General features: G+C 36.8%; 1 protein-coding gene across 4 annotated transcripts in view; it reads right to left on the bottom strand.

The window, feature by feature from the left end:
- LOC137629654 (uncharacterized) overlaps nucleotides 1-20781 on the bottom strand; it is a 190050-nt gene that overhangs the window by 37052 nt on the left and 132217 nt on the right. For 2 of the 4 annotated variants that reach the window (XM_068361189.1, XM_068361187.1), the window contains exons 5-8: nucleotides 16245-16377; nucleotides 15428-15471; nucleotides 4701-4895; nucleotides 692-3740 (exon numbers count right to left, since the gene is read on the bottom strand). In XM_068361189.1, coding sequence (XP_068217290.1) covers nucleotides 3553-3740; nucleotides 4701-4895; nucleotides 15428-15471; nucleotides 16245-16377 — 560 coding nt within the window. In that variant the 3' untranslated portion in view covers nucleotides 692-3552. Of the gene's footprint in view, nucleotides 1-691; nucleotides 3741-4700; nucleotides 4896-15427; nucleotides 15472-16244; nucleotides 16378-16528; nucleotides 16594-20781 lie in introns of those variants that run through there. The other 2 variants (XM_068361190.1, XM_068361188.1) reach the window with 2 other exon arrangements.

Below are 20781 nucleotides of genomic sequence, written 5' to 3'. Positions count from 1 at the left end.
ATCTTTGTTCATATTACATACTGGTATATGAAATAGAATTGGTTTAATGAAACTACACAATAAAACAAATGATATATTTAGGTTCTAAAGAATTGTTACACTGATCACCTTTCATATTCAAAATTTTTATCGTTACTTGGTAGTTGATGTAGAATGAACACACTACATACATATTATTATTATTATTATTATTATTAGTAGTAGTAGTAGTAGTAGTAGTAGTAGTAGTAGTAGTAGTAGTAGTAGTAGCAGCTAAGCTACAACCCTAGTTGGGAAAAACATGATGCTGTAAGCCCAAGGGCTCCAACAGGGAAAAATAGCCCAGTAAGGGAAGGAAATAAGGAAATGCACAAACTCTATGAGAAGTTATGAAAAATTAAAACAAAATTATTTAAAACAGTAACATTAAAACAGATCTTTTATATATCAACTATAAAAAGACTTGTATATATATATATATATATATATATATATATATATATATATATATATATATATATATATATATATATACACACACAATATATATATATATATATATATATATATATATATATATATATATATATATATATATATACACACACAATATATATATATATATATATATATATATATATATATATATATATATATATATATATATATATATATATATATATATATATATATATATGCATTCTATGAGAGAGAGAGAGAGAGAATAGGCCAGACTATTCGGTGTACGACTGTATGTGTAGGCAAAAGAATAATATCTAAAGAACAATTGTACCTGATTCAGCCGATAATATTATAACAAGCACCCTGCTATTTGCCTAGATAAGGTAATTATAGGTATATTATGGTTAGAGCCACTCTTAATATAGCTAACACACTATAAATTTATTTCAACTAGGCCTATGCGTCCTTTCATAGGGCGCAATTTATGAGAATCATACCATATCTTTGGTAAATGGCAAAGTTGATAACGATACTTTTCTGGATAATTTGTAATTACCTTTGACTTGGCTTATTCATGATCACTTTACCTTTTATAGTAAAGCGAGATAAATTCTCTCCTCACGTAAATTTAAAGCAATCAAAATAGAAATACAGATTATTCTAGTAAAGCTGTTTTAAAAAAAAGGCGAAATTTCTATAGGCCTCTACTTCCATATCCTAAAGCCGTTAGTGATAATGCTGCATATTAGTTCCCCCTTGTTGTGTACCGGTTACATTTTCAAATAATCGATTTTACTTAATATCACCAACTGCATCATCGGTTGACACAAACACAGGTGAAAAATTTGCATAACTTTGCAAACGCATAACTATCCCACTAGATGTCTTGGCCGGCTAACTTATTACTTAGCCTGGCCCTCCTTGGTCCTAGCTTTGGTGGAGAGGGGGCTTGGGCTCTGATCATAATAGTATGGTCAGTCTCTAGGGCATTACCTTGCTTGCTAGGCCAACGTCACTGTCCCTTGCCTCTGCCATTCATGCGCGGCAAATAATAAATAATTTTGCGTTGAATTGTTCTAAGGTTAAATGGGTCCTGTGTAATACAATTGTCATAGGATACCCTTACCCATATTATGAAATACGACATTCATTTGCATAGTAATGTGGATTTTTAAATCTCCTTGAATCAGGCGTTTGCTGATAAAAAAAAAATGGTCTGTCTAGTTTCTCCAACGTTTTAAAACAAAATATTTATAAATTACGTCAAAAGCCTTAAGACTAGTTTAAGCCCTTGTTATTGTTTATATATCTTTTAATCTTATATTACGAATGAAATCAAACGATCATAGGGTAACATGGAAAGTTTCTTTGCCTAAATTTCACTACTACGTACACCCTTGACAATTCACTACTTTCTATGAGAAAGCGTGATATTCCTTAAAGAATAATAATTCAGCAATGACCTAAGACACTTAAGAATAGAATTGTTCATTTAAAAGGGTAGACTACATAGTTTAGTGATACACACTGCTCAATTTGAGGGATATAATTACTTCATATCAACTCCATTAGTCTACCTTGACATGATAAATATAATTAGGAATTTCTGTAAATACAAAACGGAACCAGTTTCTACAAATCCTCTAAAATACTGTCTGAGGCTATATGGAGAATCTTGCCTGTGCCAAAAAAAAAAAGCCTATGTCAAAAAATAGTTTGAATAACAAACAACCTATCTCAAACCTAACCAATCAGCTTACTTACGAAAAGGATTTATTTGAAAATTTGAAAAACTCAAGACAAAAAGAATAATAAACCTGTTATCGTTTTCAAAAGGCATATTCTTCTCCTTGATTGCATAAAGCATACAACTAAAATCTAATATGTCTGATAATTCTGGTCGTAGGAAGATAACTGGCACTGTTTGATTTCTGCAGCAGTTACCTCATCCAATTCTAAACAATGACCTTGATTTTTAATCACAAATATGATATCAGAAATAAATTCCCAGGGTCAAACTTGTAAAGAAAAGTGGTATAGCACATGATTGTTTTAGCTCTAATTTGAATAGATGATAGATTATGAGAATGGTAGCATAGAAAACTAGAGGGACACAGTGGAGCGCAGACCTCTGCCGGGGAAGCTTATTTCTCGACCTTTTGCTAGACCTTGACCTTTGATTTTAACATGTATTAATTGGCGTAGATTTTCACACAGTTAAATATGAACCAAGTTTGGGGTAGTTTGTAGCGCTACGGCCAAGCGTCCTAATTTGTTTATTATCGCTCCGACTGTTAGCTTGTATAGAATAAAAACGTTTGGAAATGGTCTACGGATCTTAAATATGTTGTGTAAGGGGGGGGGGTTAGGGGGGGTCAGGGGGGGCGCAGCCCCCTGGGGAAGGACACGGCTTTTAGCATACGTTAGGTGGGTTTTTTAAGTTAGGTTTTCCCGTCGTACTCGTAGGTAAGGAAACTGTTGTGTAAGGGCGAGGGGGTTCGGGGGGGCGAAGCCCCCCTGGGTAAGGATATGGCTTTTAGCATAGGTTAGGTGGGTTTTTTAAGTTAGCTTCTCCCGCCAAAATCGTTTTTAGAACGACGGCCACAGATCAGAATATTCCCGTTTTTATAGGGATCTGGCCGTCACCCTACAAACGCTCCCAAGTTTGCAGTCTCTGTGAGAACGCTGTACGAACTTATGGCTGATTACGTGAATTGGCTATTTTGCTTAACAGTGACATTGACCTTTGACCTTGAACTTTCAAAGTTTCATCATTTCCAGCTTTTTACATAACACTTAATCCCTGCAAGTTTCGTTACTCTACGATTAAAGTTGCGACCGGGAAGCTGTTCACAAACAAACACACAAACAGGGGGTAAAACATAACCTCCTTCCAACTTCGTTGGTGGAGAAAACTAAGTTCGATCCATTGAAATCTCGAACGTCATGCAATGAAGAAAATAAATAATAAAAGGAAATTATTGGAGGTGATGTAAACTTGTAAACAAACAAAAAATGAAAAAGAAAAAATTTTTAAAACTAAAAGGAACAAAAAAGAATTGCCATAAAGACCATATAAAGTAGAGCAAGTCAATGTGACTTACTTAAAACCTAGAGTTTAATTTGACAGATAGAAGCCTGATCACAATCACAACAATACTCTTTCATACTGCGTACACTAAGCCCGCAATCCAAATCGGTCCTGTTCCGAGGCCCTCCATAGCCATCACCCCACAGTTCGTTGGGTACAGGCTCCTTGCTGAGTGCCCACCTTCCTTGTCGAACGCCAACAAACGGATCTACATGAATGAAATGAGCATTTGAAACTTGTTTAGAAAATGAGATCAAAAGATCTTCACCTTACAAACATTATGAGGTACAAACACAAATCCAACTGAAGTTTTGTAACGAAAGTTCGCATACGGTAATAAGGTAATTAAATCATCATCAACATCATCACCACCTCCTACACCTATTGACACAAAGGGCCTCGGTTAGATTTCGACAGTCGACTCTACCTTGATCTTCTCTTTCCATTGACTGGCTACATTCATCAAAAGGATAGCCAGTTCCTTGTGATACGCAGTGCCTATCTAACTAAGGCAAGTGATCTTTGCCGGTACTTACTGATTCCAGGCATCAGGTGTAAAAACCGGAGAGACATCTTGTCTATCACCTTAAACCCAATCCGTCACCCTGCTGCCAGTGACTTCAACGAGATTTAGGGGGACATTTCCTCCACACCCAAAGTTCTCGTTACTCCACCAGGTTGCTCTTCCACTTATATAACCATTGGCAAACATGGATTGTTAGGATAAAAGGCCTAACACAATTATATCATTCAATATAGTAAGCAAAACGACATTTGCAATAAACTGATATTATTTCATATGAAACGGAACTATTTGTTGATTTTTGTAGCTGGAAATTATAGGCATGGGGGACAGGTTAGGCCTACTTTTGGCCAAAATTGAACCAAATTCGACTTGCACACAGCTTCTTGGAACCTATTATGTTTGTAAGTTGAGGACCTTCTGTATTAAGGATTATTAAATAACTGAAATTTTTATTGGTGGTGAGTTCTGGCAAGAGAAAATATAACTCATATTTTTCATAATAGCATGCAACTAATATATATATATATATATATATATATATATATATATATATATATATATATTTCTTTTTTACTTTTATTTAAAGTGAAAAATCGTAGTTAACTGATATATCATTGTTCCTATTCAAAAGGACAAACTTACCAGCTCTGAGCTGATGTTTGAAATTTTCATACATTATGCTCTGATGTTCTTTAGTGAAGCCTTCAACAAGTTGTCCGTTCATCTTGAGGCAATTCGTCTGAGCTCTATACCACGTCATTGAAGTAGGCACATGAATAATGCAACCTAATTCTGGTATAATCACTCCCGGTGGTTTGCAAGTAGCATCTGCAATAACTGAACAGAAGGATTACAGGTAGGATCTGTAATATCAATGAGCAAAAGGATTGCACACAAGATCTGCAATTTCTGTGAGCCGAATAATTGCAAGTAGAATATGCAATATAAGAGAGCAGAAGGATTGCAGGTGGAATCTGCAATATAAGTGAGTAGAAGGATTGCAAGTACGATCTGCTATTTCAGTGAGCAAAAGGGCTGCAAGTAGAATGTGCAATGTAAGTGAGCAGAAGCATTGCAAGAAGGATCTGCAATCTCAGTGAGCAATTAAAATGGGCAGAAGGAATGCAAATAGAATAAGCAATATAAATGAACACAAGGATTGCAAGAAGGATCTGCAATCTCAGTGAGCAGAGGAATTGCGAGTAGAATGTGCAATTTCGGTGAGCAGAATTATTACAAGCAGAATGTGAAATATAAATGAGCAGAAAGATTGCAAGTAGGATCTGCAATTTCAGTGAGCTGAAGGGTTGCAAGTAGAACATGCAATATAAGTGAGAAGAAGGATTGCAAGTAGAATCTGCAATATCAGTGAGCAAAATTATTGAAAGTGGGATCTGCAATAAATGAGCAGAAGGACTGCAAGTAGGATCCGCAATTTCAGTGAGCAGAATGATTGCAAGTAGGATCCGCAATTTCAGTGAGCAGAATGATTGCAAGTAGAATATGTACTATAAGTGAGCAGATGGACTACAAGTAGGATCTGCAATATCAGTGAGCAGAAGGATTGCAAGAAAAATATGCAATATAAGTGAGCTGAAGGATTGCAAGCGGGATCTGTAATATACATGAGCAGAAGAATTGCAAGTAGGATCTGCAATTTCAGAGAGCAGAAGGGATGCAAGTAGAATCTACAGTTTGTGATCAGAATGGATGCAAGTAGAATATGCATTATACATGAGCAGAATGATTGCAAGTAGAATCTGCAATATAAATGAGCAGAACCGATGCAAGTAGGATCTGCAGTTTCAGTGATCATAATGGCTGCAAGTAGAATATGCATTATACGTGAGCAGAATGATTGCAAGTAGAACCTGCAATATAAATAAGCAGAACGGATGCAAGTAGGATCTGCAGTTTCAGTGATCAGAATGGCTGCAAGTAGAATAGGCAATATACGTGAACAGAAGGGTTGCAAATGGGATCTGCGATTAAAGTGAGCAGAAGGATTGCAAGAAAGATCTCCAATTTCAGTGAGCAGAATGACTGCTAGTAGAATGTGCAATTTCAGTGAGCAGAATGTGTAATACAACTGAGCAGAAGGATTACAAGTAAAATCTGCAATTTCAGTGAGCAGAAGGTTTGCAAGTAGAATATGCAATATAAGTGAGCAGAAGGATTGCAAGTAGGATCTCCAATATCAGTGAGCAGAAGGATTGCAGGTAGAATATATACTATAAGTGAGCAGAAGGATTGTAAGTAAGAGCTGCAATATCAGTGGGCAGATTGATTGCAAGTACAATCTGCAATAAGTTCGCAGAAGGACTGCTAGTACGATCCACAATTTCAGTGAGCAGAATGATTGCAAGTAGAATATGCAATATAAGTGAGCAGAAGGATTACAAGTAGGAACTGTAATTTTAGTGAGCAGAAGGGTTACAAGTAGAATATGCAATACAAGTGAGCGGAAGGACTGCAAGTAGGAGCCGATATTTCAGTGATCAGAACGACTGTCAGTAGAATATGCAATATAAGTGAGCAGAAGGATTATTATCATTATTATTACTAGCCAAGCTACAACCCTAGTTGGAAAAGCAAGATGCTATAAGCCAAAGGGCTCCAATAGGGAAAAATAGCCCAGTGAGGAAAGAAAATCAGGAAATAAATAAATGATGAGAACAAGTTAAAAATAAATCATTCTAAAACAGTAACAACGTCAAAACAGATATGTCCTATATAAACTATTAACAGCGTCAAAAACAGATATGTCAAAAATAAACTATGAAAAGACCCATGTCAGCCTGGTCAACATAAAAACATTTGCTCCAACTTTGAACTTTTGAAGTTCTACTGATTCAACTAATTGAGTAGGAACATCATTTCACAGCTTGGTAACAGCTGGAATAAAACTTCTAGAATACTGTGAAGTATTGAGCCTCTTCATGGAGAAGGCCTGGCTATTAGAATTAACTGTCTGCCTAGTATTACGAACAGGAGATAATTGTCCAGGGAGATCTGAATGTAAAGGATGGTCAGAGTTATGAAAAATCTTATGCAACATGCATAATGAACTAATTGAACGGTGGTCCCAAAGATTAATATCTAAATCAGGAATAAAAAAAATTAATAGACCATAAGTTTCTATCCAACAAATTAAAATGAGAATCAGCAGCTGAACACCAGACAGGAGAACAATACTTAAAACAAGGTAGAAAGAAAGAATTAACACTTCTTCAGAATAGATTGATTACCGAAAATCTTAAAAGACTTTCTCAATAAGCCAATATTTTGTGCAATTGAAGAAGACACAGACCTAATGTGTTTCTCAAAGGTAAATTTGCTGTCGAGAATCACACCTAAAATTTTAAAAGTCATACAAATTTAAAAAAAACATTATCAATACTGAGATCCGGATGTTGAGGAGCCACCGTCTTTGACCTACTTACAATCCTACTTTGACTTTTGTTAGGATTCAACTTCATACCCCATAATTTGTACCATGCACTAATTTTAGCTAAATCTCTATTAAGGGATTCACAAACCCCAGATCTACAGAACATTCAGGGGATGGAATTGATGCAAAGAGAGTAGCATCATCTGCATATGCAACAAGCTTGTTTTCTAGGCCAAACCATATGTCATGTGTATATAGTATGAAAAGTAATGGTCCAAGAACACTACCCTGTCAAACACCGGATATCACATTCCTATACTCACTATGGTGCCCATCAACAACAACTCTTTGCAATCTATTACTTAAAATATCAATAATAATGCTAAGAAACGACCCACCCACTCCCAATTGTTTTAGTTTGAAAATAAGGGCCTCATGATTAACACGGTCAAAGGCAGCACTAAAATCAAGGCCAATCATACGAACTTCCTGACCACAATCAAGGGATTTCTGTACAGCATTGGAGATTGTAAGAACGGCATCACATGCTCCAAGGCCTTTACGAAAACCAAATTGCAAACTAGGGAATAGATGATTACCTTCAGCAAACCTATTAAGATGTTTTGCCAGAAGACGCTCAAAAACTTTAGATAATATGTGAGTTATGAAAATTGGGCGGTAATCAGTGGGATTTGAGCTACCACAAACACATTTACATAAAGGAGTAACATTACCAATCCTCCAACAAGTGCTAAAAGCTCCTCTTCTTGCTAACTTGAGCAAAATAACAGATAACTTTGGAGCTAAGAAATCTGCTGTCTTTATAAAAAAACAATAGAAAAATACCATTTGGGTCTACACCTCCATAAGCATCAAGGTCCATCAACAGAACTTTAATTTCACGAGATCAAAAAGCTAAACTAGTTACTTTAGCCTCAGGAAAAACATAAACGAGAAAGTTTTTCATTACTCTGTTTACTGTCAAAAACATCAGCCAAAAGGGTTGCCTTTTCCTTTGGACAGTGAGTGACTGAGCCATCTGGTTTAAGTAATGGAGGAACTGTTGCATCTACACCAAAGAGTGCAGATTTAAGGGTAGACCACCATTTAAGTTCCTGAGTTGTACCAGAAAGGGTTTCTTTTATGGTTAAATTGTACTCCTTTTCAGTTGAGGCATAAACTCTCTGAGCAAAAGCTCGAAGCTGAGTATAGTTATTCCTAGTAAAATCTGATCTGTTACCCTTCCAAAGATGACAGGCCTCCTGCTTCTCCAAACAAGCACGTCTACAATCATCATTGAACCACGGTTTGTCCTTCACTCGGTACCTTAGCACACGAGAAGGGATACGCCTATCAATTATGTTGACTATATTCTCATTCAAAGGGACAACAGGATCTACACTACTATATAATTGTGACTAATTCAAGCACATAAGATCATGTAAAATCCCATTCCAGTCTGCTTGGGATTTCATATAAATTTTACAAGAGTATGATATATCAGGGACAGGCTGCTCAGTCTTCACTACTAATGAAATCAAGGCATGATCAGATGTCCCGAATGGAGAACCAACCTTACAAGTTATAGCGCCAGGGGAGTCAGTGTATACGAGGTCCAAGCTATTACCAGACCTGTGGGTAGCTTCATTTATGATTTGTTTACAGCCTAATTCAGAGGCAAAGTCTAAAGCTCTTAAGCCATGGCGATCAGTAGGAGAAATAGAACTTAACCAGTCCTTAAGATGAACATTAAAATCACCAAAAGAGACAAAAGAAGCCTTTCTATCATCTTCTTGTATCTTAGCCACACAAATAAAAGTTATGCCTGCCACAAACTTTTATTACCTGAATCTCATGACATCCACATTGATATCAGAACTTATGAGAAGCAGGTTACTCAGTCCTAATATACACAGCCATTCCCCTGGCCCTAGGGATGGCATCACATTTCAACATTATTGGCTTCTTAACACCAGTTATAAGGAGCTCAGATGAGTGCCTCATATTAGAAACCAGAGTTTCTGAGCACAAAAGAATATCATACCGTCTGGACGCAACTGTAAGGTCTTGAATATTTGCATGAAGACCATGAATATTACAATACAGAAGACAACATTGACGAAATCTAAGACGTACTGGTCCCGGATTTTGCTCAATGTCTCCAGACAGCATAAGAATTAATAGAAATAAAAAAGACACATCATACTTAAAAACTAGATTAACGAGAATTATACCAAAAACAATATGTACAGGATTATAAATAAAGTGATGATGAAACCCATAGACTATAGTAAAAACTCGGAAAAACTGGTCAACATGGAGGAGCCGATACACCATGCAAGGCTAAATACCCTCCAGGATAGCCACTTCAACTGAAGGGAGGACAGTAAGGATGGTTTTGAGGAAAAAAAATCAGAGAAGGAAAAGACAACCTCTTGATAAACAACCAGGCATCCATGGCCCTTCTATTAAGCCTGCCCAGCACACCACTTCAAAAAAATCAAGAGGAAGAAAAAAAAATAATAAGATAGAATAGTGTGCCCGAGTGTACCCTCAAGCAAGGGAACTCTAACCCAAGACAGTGGAAGACCATGGTACACAGGCTATGGCACTACCCAAGACTAGAGAACAATGGTTTAATTTTGAAGTCTCATTCTCCTAGAAGAGCTGCTTACCATAGCTAAAGTCTCTCTTCTACCCTTACCAAGAGGGAAGTACACTGAACAATTGCATTATAGTAATTAACCCCTTGGGTGAAGAAGTGTTTAGTATCTCATTGTTGTCAGGTGTGTGAGGAAAGGCGAGAATATGTAAAGAATAGGCCAGACTATTCTGTGTAGGCAAAGAAAAAATAAGCCGTAACCAGAGAGAGGAAGCCAATGCATTACTGTCTGGCTAGTAAAAGGATCCTATACCTCTCTAGTGTTAGTATCTCAACAGGCAAGTATGATCTGTAATATCAGTGAACAGAAGGATTGCAAGCAAGCCCTGCAATATCACTGTTCAGAAGGATTACAAGTAGGATCTGCAATTTCAGTGAGCAAAATGATTGCGAGTAGAATATGCAACATAAGTGAGCAGAAGAATTGCAAGTAGAATCTATAATATCAGTGAAAAAAAGATTGCAAGCAAGATCTGCAATATCACTGAGCAGAGGGATTGCAAGCAGATCTGCAAATTCTATGAGCAGAATGCTCTCAAGTAAAATATGGAAAATAAGTGAGCAGTAGGATTGCAAGTAGAATATGCAATTTCTGTGAGCAGAAGGATTGCAAGTAGAATATGTAGTATGTGTAAGCAGAAGGATTACGAGTAGGGTCTGCAATATCAGTGAGCAGAAGGAATGCAAGTAAGATCTACAATAAATGAGCAGGACTGCAAGTAGAATATGCAATATAAGTGAGCAGAATGATTGCAAGAAGGATCTGCAATTTCAGTGAGCAGAATGATTGAAAGTAGAATATGCAATATAAGTGAACAGAAAGAATGCAATTAGGATCTCTAATTTCAGTGAGCAGAAGGGTTACAAGCAGAACATGCAATATAAGTGAGCAGAAGGATTGCAAGTAGGATCTGCAATATCAGTGAGCAGAAAGATTGCAAGTAGGAACTGGAATAAGTGAGCAAAAGGACTGCAAGTAGGATCCACAGTTTCAGTAAACAGAATCATTGCAAGTAGAATATGCAATATAAGTGAGCAGAAGGATTACAAGTAGGATCTCTAATTTCAGTGAGCAGGAGGGTTGCAAGGAGAATATGCAATATAAGTGAGCAGAAGGATTGCAAGTAGGATCTGTAATAAGTGAGCAGGACTGCAAGTAGGTTCCGCAATTTCAGTGAGCAGAATGATTGCAAATATAATATGCAATATAAGGGAGCAGAAGAATTGCAAGTACGATCTGCAATATCACTGAGCTGAAGGATTGCAAGCAGGTTCTGCAATTTCAGTGAGCAGAATGGTTGAAAGAAGAATATACAATATAAGTGAGCAGAAATATTGCAAGTAGCATCTGTAATATCAGTGAACAGGATTGCAAGCAAGATGTGCAGTATCACTGAGCGCAAGGGTTGCAGGTAGGATCTGCAATTTCAGTAAGCAGAATGATTGCAAATAGAATATGCAATATAAGTGAGCAGAAAGATTGTGTTTAGGATCTGCAATTTTCTGTGAGCAGAAGGATTGCAATTAGAATATGTAATATATGTGAGCAAAAGGATTACAAATAAGATTTGCAATATCAGTGAGCAGAAGGATTGCAAGCAAGATCTTCAATAGGTAAGTAGAAGGATTGTAAGTAGAATATGCAATATATGTGAGCTGAAGGATGGCAAGTAGGGATCTGCAATTTCAGTGAGCAGAATGACTATAAGTAGAATGCGCAATAATAGTGAGCAGGATTGAAAGTAAGATTTGCAATTTCTGTGACGAGGATGATTGCAAGTAGAATAAGCATTATAAATGAGCAGAAGAATTGCAAGTAGAATATGTAATATAAATGAGCTGAAGGATTACAAGTAGGATCTGTAATATCAGTGAGCAGAATGATTGCAAGTAGGATATGTAATATAAGTAAGCAGAAGGATTGCAAGTAGGACCTGATATTACGGTGAGCAGAAGGATTGCAAGTAGAATATGTAATATAAGTGAGCAGAAGGATAACTAGTAGGATCTGCAATATCAGTGAGCAGAATGATTGCAAGCAAGATCCGTAATCAGTGAGCAGAAAGTTTGCAAGCGAGATCTGCAATAAGAGAGCAGGAGGATTGCAAGTATGACCAGCAGCAGGATTGCAAGTAGAATATGTAATATAAGTGAGCAGATGGATTACAAGTAGGATCTGCAATATCAGAGAGCAGAAGGATTGCAATCAAGATCTGAAATAACTGAGCAGAAGGATTGTAAGTAGAATATGCTATATCAGTAAACAGAATGATTGCAAGTAGAATATGCAATATTAGTGAGCAGAAGTTTTGCCAGTAGGATCCGCAATTTCAGTGAGCAGAATGATTACAAGTAGGATCTACAGTATTAGTGAGCAGAAGGATTGCAAGCAATATCTGCATTAAGTGAGCAGAAGGATTGCAAGTAGAATATGCAGTATAAGTGAGCAGAAGGATTGCAAGTAGGATCTGCAATATCAGGGAGCGGAAGGATTGCAAGTAGAATATACAGTATAAGTGAGCAGAAGTATTGTGAGTAGAATATGCAATGTAAGTGAGCAGAATGATTGCAAGTTGGATCTGCAATATCAGAGAGCAGAAGGATTGCAAGTAGAATATGCATTATTGGTGAGCAGAAGGATTGCAAGTAGAATATGCAGTATAAGTGGGCAGAAGGATTGCAAGTAGGATCTGCAATATCAGGGAGCGGAAGGATTGCAAGTAGAATATACAGTATAAGTGAGCAGAAGTATTGTGAGTAGAATATGCAATGTAAGTGAGCAGAATGATTACAAGTAGGATGTGCAATATCAGGGAGCAGAAGGATTGCAAGTAGAATATGCAGTATAAGTGAGAAGAAGTATTGTGAGTAGAATATGCAATGTAAGTGAGCAGAAGGATTGCAAGTAGGATCTGCAATATCAGGGAGCAGAAGGATTGCAAGTAGAATATGCATTATTAGTGAGCAAAAGGATTGCAAGTATAATGTGCAGTACAAGTGAGCAGAAGTATTGTGAGTAGAATATGCATAAGTGAGCAGAATGATTGCAAGTTGGGTCTGCAATATGAATGAGTAAAAGGACTGCAAGTATGATCTTCAATATTAGTGAGCAGAAGGATTGCAAGTAAGATCTGTAATAAGTGAGAAAAAGGATGGAGATTGATAAGGGTAGCTTACATAAGCAATAATGAAAATAAAACTGTTTTCATTTATCATATTTGAATTAGCTGACTGACCACGGCATCAAAGTCTTATGAGAAACGAATGAAAACTAAATCCAAATCAATAATCTCAATCGTCTTCAATACCTTTCAGGATTCGTGAGCATCGTTTACTTTGGCAATTTGATAGGACAAACCAAGAAGACTTAAGAATAAAGAACCACTAATTTTGTGGGTAGCTTTACTATAGGTTGGCCATGATTGAAATATCCGCAACCTTACATAATTTTACCGTATTTTTTCAAAAAAATTCAGTGAAGAAAATCTTACTTCTGATAAATATGAATTCCACAAATGAATTAGATTCATACACAGAAAACAAAAATTTAAACCCTAATTGTGGATTATTAATTTTAATCTAGGGGGCTAGCTACTTCATCCTTTAGCAAGTAGAATATGCAGTATAAATGAGCAGAAGGATTGCAAGTAGGATCTGCAATTTCAGTGAGCAGAAGGATTGCAAGTAGGATCTGCAATTTCAGTGAGCAGAAGGATTGCGAATAGGATCTGAAATTTTTATTTTCATTAATCCTCCATCTCCTCTGCCCCTTTCTCTCTCCTAATAATACACATCAAGTCTCCAAAAACAATGCGATAGGGAGCTTAACCTCTAATGGCCTGGCTGAGATAGTATATCAATGACCAGGATTACGCCGTACGGCTTAAGATATATGGACTCAAATTCCATTATATAAACATACCACGGTCTGGACTGTGAAACATACGTTTACACGAAACCTTTCTGTAGCCTAAACTACTCCTAACCGAACCTTCTTTTCTATTATCTCTTTCATGCATTTCTTGGACTATTCTTGCATAGTTTTGTGAGACTCTTTTCTTCCCCATGTGATTCTTATACAGTTGTGAGGTCAATTCTATAACAACCAATCAATCAATCAAGAAGATAATTAATGAAGGGAACAACTTCCACGGCATTGGACAAACAATATTCAGGAATATAACTTTCTTTAATTATTAGGCTTGTATCGGTTGGTAACGTCCTTGCCTGGTGATCGCCAGAGTGGGGTTCGAGCCCCGCTCAAATTCATTAGTTCCTTTGGTCGCTGCAACCTCACTATCCTTGTGAGCTAAGAATGGGGGTTTTGGTGGAGCTGATAGGTCTATGAGCTGAGTCATCAGCAGCCATTGTCTGGCCCTCCTAGGTCCTATCTTGGGTGGAGAGGAGACTTGTACGCTGATCAATTGTATATGTGGTCAGTCTCTTGGGGATTGTCCTACTTGATTGGGCAATGTCACTGTCCCTTGCCTCTGCCATTCATGAACGGCCTTTAAACCTATGTAGGTTTAGATATCTATCCAATATATATCAGAGTAAAACGAAACATTTTCAGTATCCTTATGGACTTTGACCTAACAGATCAAAGAGTCCAGTAGGTTTCCTGTGTTTGATATCCTATTCTTCAACGAGCCAGATTAACTTTAGTACGTTTTGACTAGAATTTTGCATACGAAACCTGATTTTATGGCCTTGAAAATTTTACTTTGCTTCAATTCAACATCTCCAACAAATCTCATCGGCGTCTAAATGATATAATCAAACTCAAAACCTCTAAACAATTCAACGATATTATTATTATTATTATTATTATCATTATTATTATTATTATTACTTGCTAAGTTACGACCCTAGTTGGAAAAGCAGGATGCTATAAGCCCAGGGGCTCCAACAGGAAAAATAGTTCAGTGAGGAAAGGAAACAAAGATAAAGAAAATATTTTAAGAAGAGCAAAAATTTTAGAATAAATATCTCCTATATAAACTATAAAAACTTTAACAAACCAAGAGGAAGAGAAACAAGATAGAAAAGTGTGCCCAAGTGACCCCTCAAGCAAGAGAACTCTAACCCAAAAGACAGTGGAAGACCATGGTACCCAAGAATAGAAAACAATGGTTTGATTTTGGAGTGTCCTTCTAGAAGAGCTGCTTACCATAGTTAAAGTCTCTCTTCTATCCTTACACAGAAATAAGGTGCCACTGAACAATTATAGTGATGTAAGAAGAATTAAACAATAAATTCTAGTTCAAAACATATACAAATTAAACTTATGATGAAATTTTATAGTCTTGTACTCACCTGTGGTAGTATTAACAGGACAGCACACCATAAGGTTCTCGTTTCTAGGGAGATATAAATCAAAATTGCTCAGAACTCCACAAAACGAATCAAATTTTAAATATATAATTTAGTTGTTCAAAACCAATTTTTGGAAGAGTAGGACCTACTTATCATTAATATATTTTAATATAAATTTTATGCAGATGTTAAAGGCATTACTGTACTGTAAATTGACTCCAAAATAAATAACTTTTTTTTTCCAAGTACAATCGGGAAACGGTTTACTTTAAATCTTATAATAGTTTATCCATAAATCTGAGAATATTAATAACTGAAAGAAATAGCGAAAGACTACAATAATTTGATCATAAAATAATTTCTATCTGAAGTGTGTACTTTACTGATGTTAATGAAAAATCCACGTAAAAAATGTAGTTTAATTAAATAGAACTATTAATTTGTGCATCCAGCTCAGAATTATATAATATAACTAAATTTATAATACAAAATGTCTTATCAAAATTTAACGCGACGCCTGAATCTATAAACCCATTGCTTAGGACACAAGACCAGAAATATGAAAAAATAATGGTAAAAAGATAAAGAAATTAGGGTTAAAACCAGAGGCAGTTGTAAGAAACTTAAATACACAAGAGTTGCCAGGTACCACAATATATAATTCAGAGTTGCTAGATAGAACAATATGATTTTATTTTCCCCGTACAAAATATTTTGGCCGTTTCAAAGTCTAGAATAGATTCTACACTATAGAAATCCCAGGAGTCCGTGGCAAAAATAATCATCTTTGAAAAAATAGGTTAAATGACAAACTTACTCGTCCTTCCCACATCCGCCATACTCCTTGACGAAGTTGGAGATTGATAAAACTGCTGCCATCTCTGATAACGCAGGACAGTCCATGTATGGCCGGCATTTTCCATCATCAACTCTCCTAGTAACACACCGGTCTGCAAGGGAAAAAAAAGAAAAAAAAAATTAAACACTCTATAACTAATCAAATGGTATAACACCAACACCACAGGGTAAGATCAAATAGACAAATACTTTTGGAAATTAAAATAAGACATTTATAAACCAAAGATATTCGATGTATATTACCTGATTGCGTCAAGGCCAACGGCACCACACACAAGATGAACAGAGCCGCCTTCATTTGGAATTCTCTGCAAAAGAAATAATTTACATATAATAGTGGGAAGCTTTTGATGATGATGATGATAAAAGGGTTTAAAATGAAAAAGTGTGATATGACAGAGAACACAAGAATTTACAGACTCAGAAAAGGTTTGAGTCTTTCGCCTACTCCAAATACTAATTTGATGACTTGCGTTTCTTTTACGTGAAGTTATAGTAAAAACAGGACAGGGAAGTTATTTAGTCCATAGAATAATTATCCACACCATAGAGTATAAGCTTTATTTAGATGAAGTGAAGGTGCATATGTAACAGCAAAGGACACTCCAAATTCAAACCAATGTTCTCTAGTCTTGGGTAGTGCCATAGCTTCTGTACAATGGTCTTCCACTGTCTTGGATTAGAGTTCTCTTGCATGAGGGTACACTCAGGCACACATCTATCTTACTTCTCTTCCTCTTGTTTTGTTAAAGTTTTTATAGTTTATGTAGGAGATATTCATTTTAATGTTGTTACTGTTCTTGAAATAATTCATTTCTTCTTGTTTCCTTTCCTCACTGGGCTATTTTACCTGTTAAAGCCTTGGGCTTATAGCATCCTGCTTTTCCAACTTGGGTTGTAGCTTAACAAGTAATAAAAGTAAATAATAAAAGGATTAATGTGTCAAACATATCCATATCTATCAGACACAAGATTTTATTCCATAGAAGAGTACCTCCGTAGACAATGTGATATGCCTTAGACAACACATTTGCCTATGATGCGTCCAATACGAAATAGACACCAAATACGTAGACAACTTTTCTAAACTAAATATGTTACTTAATCCAGCCACATACTTCCTATATCCTGTAAACAATTTGAGGATGCTAAAATTTGTTTTTAATCAATTTATAAATAAAAAAAGAAATAAGGAGGGAGCCTATTATTGGCTTCATTTAGCGTCCCTGCTTTCAGTTCTGACAGTGATGCAGAATAGCGAGTGAACAGTCTTCCAGAGCTATAATCACCTCCGGGATCTATACATACATACATATACCAAGGCACTTCACCCAATTTTGGGGGGTAGCCGACATCAACAATGAAACAAAACAAAAAAAGGGGGACCTCTACTCTGTACGTTCCTCCAGCCTAACAAGGGACTCAACCGAGTTCAGCTGGTACTGCTAGGGTGCCACAGCCCACCCTCCCACATTATCCACCACAGATGAAGCTTCATAAAGCTGAATCCCCTACTGCTGCTACCTCCGCGGTCATCTAAGGCACTGGAGGCAGCAGCAGGGCCTACCGGAACTGCGTCACAATCGCTCGCCATTCATTCCTATTTCTAGCACGCTCTCTTGCCTCTCTCACATCTTCCCAGAGCTTCCTTCACTCCATCTATCCACCCAAAACCTTGGCCTTCCTCTTGTACTTCTCCCATCATCTCTTGCATTCATCACCTTCTTTAGCAGACAGCCATTTTCCATTCTCTCAACATGGCCAAACCACCTCAACACATTCATATCCACTCTAGCTGCTAACTCATTTCTTACGCCCGTTCTCACTCTCACCACTTCGTTCCTAACCCTATCTACTCGAGATACACCAGCCATACTCCTTAGACACTTCATCTCAAACACATTCAATTTCTGTCTCTCCGTCCCTTTCATTCCCCACAACTCCGATCCATACATCACAGTTGGTACAATCACTTTCTCATATAGAACTCTTTTTACATTCATGACCAACCCTCTATTTTTTACTACTCCCTTAACTGCCCCCAACACTTTGCAACCTTCATTCACTCTCTGACGTACATCTGCTTCCACTCCACCATTTGCTGCAACAACAGACCCCAAGTACTTAAACTGATCCATCTCCTCAAGTAACTCTCCATTCAACATGACAGTCAACCTTGCGCCACCTTCCCTTCTCGTACATCTCATAACCTTACTCTTACCCACATTAACTCTCAACTTCCTTCTCTCACACACTCTTCCAAATTCTGTCACTAATCGGCCAAGCTTCTCTTCTGTGTCTGCAACCAGTACAGTATCATCCGCAAACAACAACTGATTTACCTCCCATTCATGGTCATTCTCGTCTAAAAGTTTTAATCTCGACCAAGCACTCGAGCATTCACCTCTCTCACCACTCCATCAACATACATGTTAAACAACCACGGTGACATCACACATCCCTGTCTCAGCCCCACTCTCACCGGAAACCAATCACTCACTTCATTTCCTATCCTAACACATGCTTTACTACCTTTGTAGAAACTTTTCACTGCTTGCAACAACCTTCCACCAACTCCATATAACCTCATCACATTCCACATTGCTTCCCTATCAACTCTATCATACGCTTTCTCCAGATCCATAAATGCAACATACACCTCCTTACCTTTTGCTAAATATTTCTCGCATATCTGCCTTAATGTAAAAATCTGATTCATACAACCCCTACCTCTTCTAAAACCACTCTGTATTTCTAAGATTGCATTCTCTGTTTTATCCTTGATCCTATTAATCATTACTCTACCATACACTTTTCCAACTACACTTAAACTAATACCTCTTGAATTACAACACTCATGCACATCTCCCTTACCCTTATATAGTGATACAATACATGCACAAACCCAATCTACTGGTACCATTGACAACACAAAACACATCAAACAATCTCACCAACCATTCAAGTACAGTCACACCCCCCTCCTTCAACATCTCAGCTCTCACACCATCCATACCAGACGCTATCTCTACTCTCGTTTAATCTAGTGCTCTCCTCACTTCCTCCATTGTAATCTCTCTCTCATTCTCATCTCCTATCACTGGCACCTCAACACCTGCAACAGCAATTATATCTGCCTCCCTTTTATCCTCAACATTCAGTAAACTTTCAAAATATTCAGCCCATCTTTTCCTTGCCTCCTCTCCTCTCCGGGATCTATAGACTTATATAAATAAAAAAATAAAATCTCCTACTAATGATCCGTTTCTAATATTATTATTATTATTATTATTATTATTATTATTATTATTATTATTATTATTACAATTTCAAGTTATTCATTAATTGTGAGTGAAAGTACATGAAAGAGATGTCATGGTGGCCGTCGGCGATGGGAGACTACATTCAAGAAGTTTGCGTTCCCACAACAGATTCCCAAGAAAACGCTATCCCAACACAAGGAAGCCTACAATGAATTATTATTATCATTATCATTATTATTATTATTACTGCTACTACAACCCTAGTTGTAAAATGAAGATCTGCAGAGAGAGAGAGAGAGAGAGAGAGAGAGAGAGAGAGAGAGAGAGAGAGAGAGAGAGAGAGAGAGAGAGAGTTTTTTATTCGAATCAAAGTACTGAGTAAACGTAAAGTTTCTCACAAATTACAAAAGGAACCTTTGGTATTCTAAATACACAGCGCGGTCAAACCGTTACCACCGGAAAAATAACATTTATGATACAAAACCTCGCAAGAAAATCAACTACCCTTTCCTGGCTATATTTTTCCACTGCAGTTCTTCTCGAAAGTGGCACGCTGTCTAAACTATGTCGAAATCTATATTCCAACATACATACAGTGCATAAGGCTTTAATTATATAAGGCCTTTTTATTAATGTCATTATTACTATTATTACTAGCTAAGCTACAACACTAGTTAAAAACGCAAGATGCTATAAGCCCAAGGGCTCCAATAGAGAAAAATAGCCCAGAGAGGAAAGGAAATAAATAAATGATGAGAACAAATTAACAATAAATAAACTACATAAACTATAAAAACAATTATGGCAGCCTGTTCAACATAAAAACATTTGCTGCGAGTTTGAACTTTTGAAGTTCTACTGATTTAACTACCTGATTAGGGAGATCATTCTACAACTTGGTCACAGCTGGAATGAAACTTCTATAATACTGTGTAGTATTGAGCCTCATGATGGAGAAGGCCTGACTATTAGAATTAACTGTCTGCCTAGTGTTACAACAGAATAGAATTGAATAATTAAGACCTATTAAAACGAAATTACAGTAATTATTATTCGTTCAGAGCTCATGACTTAAGTTGGTCATTATTGAATCTCTGGGAACACACATTCAAATAATCCTTCTATGTTTGCTTGAACTGAATACATGTCCGTTGCATTATCAATTTTTCCTTTACAATGGTTGTGGCCTGATTGGTAACGTCTCTGCCTTCTGTTTGCCAGACGGGAGTTCGA

The sequence above is a fragment of the Palaemon carinicauda genome, chromosome 37 (genome assembly GCF_036898095.1).
Source record: "Palaemon carinicauda isolate YSFRI2023 chromosome 37, ASM3689809v2, whole genome shotgun sequence".
Taxonomy (NCBI): domain Eukaryota; kingdom Metazoa; phylum Arthropoda; class Malacostraca; order Decapoda; family Palaemonidae; genus Palaemon; species Palaemon carinicauda.
This window is presented reverse-complemented; position numbering and strand designations above follow the sequence as displayed.